Here is a 2,858-nt window from a genome sequence, read left to right as displayed (position 1 = left end):
AGGACCCTCTGGAGGTGACAACAGCCCCCCCCCGCCCCGATAATCTTCGCCAGCACTGCCAGCCGTGTCCTTAGTCCTCGGGATGGCGACGCCAAGGATGCGCCAGCGGCTCAGTCCCTCCTCCTCCTCCTCCTCCTCCTCCTCCTCCAGCCGCTCCATCCCGCTCTTCCCACCGTCCCCGAGCTCCGGGCACTGGGGGTATCACCTCTCCCTCCCCCGTCTCCTGGTGGGGCGTCCCCGGGCGCCTCAGACGCAGCCGCACTCCTTGGCCGAGAGCTCGTTGACGGTGTAGTAGCGGTTGTAGGCGTCCAGGAAGGACACGTCGTCGTCGTAGGCCAGCGGGCGACAGCAGGGCCGCGCCCGCACCTTCTCCCTCCTGATGCGCCGGCGGCTCCTCATGCTCTTCAGCGACAGGTCGTAGCTGCGCACGGCGGCCTCGCAGGTGCCGCTGCAGTAGCGGAAAAGCACCGTCTCGTCCGACTCGTAGCCCAGGCCCAGCTCGCTGACGCTCACCTCCAGCTCCCGCAGCTCGCAGGGTTTGTGGCGGGCGCGGGCGCGCTTGCGGCGGCCCCCGGCCGCCCGCGGGAAGAGCGGCAGCTCGTGGCCCCCCGAGTTCATGGCCTGGCTGTAGCGCTCCACCAGCGCCGAGATCAGCTGCCGGATCTCCCCCTCGGTGTAGCTCTCCAGCAGGCCGCTGTCTGCAAGGGGAAGAGGGATTGTTAGAGCAGGGATTGGGGATTTCCTGGGGATTGGGAGGATGAACCCCCCGGGTGGAGGTGCCTTGGGGTGGGTGGATGGATGTCCTGCAGGATGGAGATGGGAGGATCCTCTATGGATGAGGGTGTGAGGATCCTCTATGGATGAGGATGTGAGGATCCTCTATGGATGAGGGTGTGAGGATCCTCTATGGATCAGGATGTTAAGATCCTCTATGGATCAGGATCTTAGGACCCTCTATGGATGAGGGCGTTAGGATCCTCTATGGATCAGGATCTTAGGATCCTCCAGGATAGAGGTCCTTTGGAGGAGATGGATGTCCCCCAGGATGGAGATTTCCTAGGGTGGGTGGACATTCCCTAGGATGGAGCTCCCTTGGGGTGGATGGATGGATGTCCCTGGGGATGGAGATCCCCTGGGGTTGCTGAACCCTCCTCCCCAGGGTGGAGATGCCCTGAGACGGGATAACATCCCCCAGGACAAAGGTTCCCTGGGGTGGGAGGACATGCCCCAGAGATGGAAATTCCCTGGTGCTGGGAGGATGTCCCCAAGGATGGAGATCCCTTGGGGCAGGTGGATTCGGGGAGAAACACCAATAAATTTCCCATTTGAACCGTTTCACTCTGGTTGAGGAGGGGGAAGAGCTGCCCCTCCAAGACCCCAAGACCAGCAGCCAACACACCAACTGTCCCCAGTCACTGCTGGCAACACCCACATCCCTTTGTCCCAACCCTAAATCCAGGCTTTATCCAGCTGAGCTCCACGGGAGGCACAGGGAAGACAGAGGAAAGCTCCACTTGACAGCTTGTCATTGATTTCCAAATTTCCACCCAAAAAAAAAAAAAAAAAAAGAAAAAAAAAGAAAGCTGTTCCTCTGGTTTGGAATCCAAACAAACACGTGGAGGTTTCCAGCCCTCAGGGAGCGGAGGGGGAGCCGCTGCCGGTCCCCTCGTCCTCAGCTCCTGTTTGACATTTTCCATTTGTGAAAAATAGCACGGAAATAAAAAAAAAAATTAAATTCCCCCAAACAAAGCCATTTGGAGTGAAAGAAAAAAAGAAAAAAAAGCAGGTTCTTTGCAGCAAGATGAGCTGTTTCAGTTCCCCTCCGTGCAGAGCTGTTCACACCAAGGTTTGGTGCCCTGTTGCCCCAAATTCCCCTTTAAATCCTGGGAAAGGGGATGGTTGGATGGGTTTTGAGGGAAAACTGTGGGATCGGGGGGGGCAATGACCCCAGGATGGGGCTGCAGGAGCTTACACTGGGAGAGCAGAGAGCCGTGGCGTTGCAGGGCCCGTGGGGATCTCCGTGGAGCCGCCGGCAGCGAGGAGGGAGAGGAGGAAGAGGAGGAAGGTGGCGAGGAAGACGAGGGGCTGAATTCCCGGCTCCCGCTGAACATGTCTCTACAAACCAAAATGGATAACACGGAACTGAGGAGCATCGATGCAATGGCTGCAAACTTCCATACCTTCATCTTAGAGCGAGTCAGAACATTGGAGCTCTGCAAAACAGGCAAAACAAACATCCTTAGCGCGGGGCCCTCGCCCCCACCTCACCCGCCGGCCCCTCTTCCCTGCACCCCCTGCCCGTCTCCCGTGGGATCAGCGGTGTCCCCTTGGCTCCTGCCTCCCTCCTGGGGCTGGTTTGGTGTTGGGAGAAGGAAAGTGAGGCGTGGAGGAGCCCAGGGATGTGCTGGGACACTGGTGAGGGAGGGTGTGGGGAGGCAGTGGCAGTGGGGATGAGGTGGCACCAGTGGGGAGAAGGGGATGGAGATGGGGAGAAGGGGACGGAAATGGGCATGAGGTGGCATCAGTGGGGAGAAGGGGATGGCAGCAGGGACATGGTCACGGAAATGGGGCCAAGATGATGGAATTGGGGTCAAGGTAATGGCAATAGGGACAAGGTGCCGGGAACAGAGTTAAGGGATGGAAACAGGGTCAAGGTGATGGAAACAGGATCAAGGTGATGGAAACAGGATCAAGGCAACAGGGTCAAGGTGGCATCAGTGGGGACAAGGTGGTGGCCTCATCCAGCCCCTCCCCAACACCCCCAGCTGCCCAGGCAGGTGAGTTCCCACCTCCCCTCCCTCCATCCAGGTTTCCTTGCACGGTGTCACAGTGGGTGGGGACAGGCAAACTGATGCCAC

At 59.1% G+C, this 2,858-nt stretch overlaps 1 protein-coding gene across 1 annotated transcript; it reads right to left on the bottom strand.

Moving 5' to 3' along the window:
* Positions 1 to 246: 246 nt before the first annotated feature.
* On the bottom strand, positions 247 to 2,186 carry NRTN (neurturin). The gene is made up of 2 exons (XM_027908558.1): positions 1,973 to 2,186; positions 247 to 698 (listed from the first exon to the last, which is right to left on the bottom strand). Exons 1-2 carry the CDS (start codon positions 2,184 to 2,186, stop codon positions 247 to 249), a joined length of 666 nt encoding a protein of 221 aa, XP_027764359.1.
* Positions 2,187 to 2,858: the final 672 nt, after the last annotated feature.

Source organism: Empidonax traillii, unplaced genomic scaffold (genome assembly GCF_003031625.1).
Source record: "Empidonax traillii isolate 1590-97213 ecotype Southwest subspecies unplaced genomic scaffold, ASM303162v1 scaffold1748:size104815, whole genome shotgun sequence".
Taxonomy (NCBI): Eukaryota; Metazoa; Chordata; class Aves; order Passeriformes; family Tyrannidae; genus Empidonax; species Empidonax traillii.
This window is presented reverse-complemented; position numbering and strand designations above follow the sequence as displayed.

Excerpts from the sequence above, each read along its gene's own strand:
- NRTN (XM_027908558.1), bottom strand. The coding sequence starts at position 2,186 with ATGAAGGTATGGAAGTTTGCAGCCATTGCATCGATGCTCCTCAGTTCC. Across the intron at positions 699-1,972 it reads CGGCTCTCTGCTCTCCCAGT|ACAGCGGCCTGCTGGAGAGC; the intron begins GTAAGCTCCTGC and ends TTCCCCTTGCAG.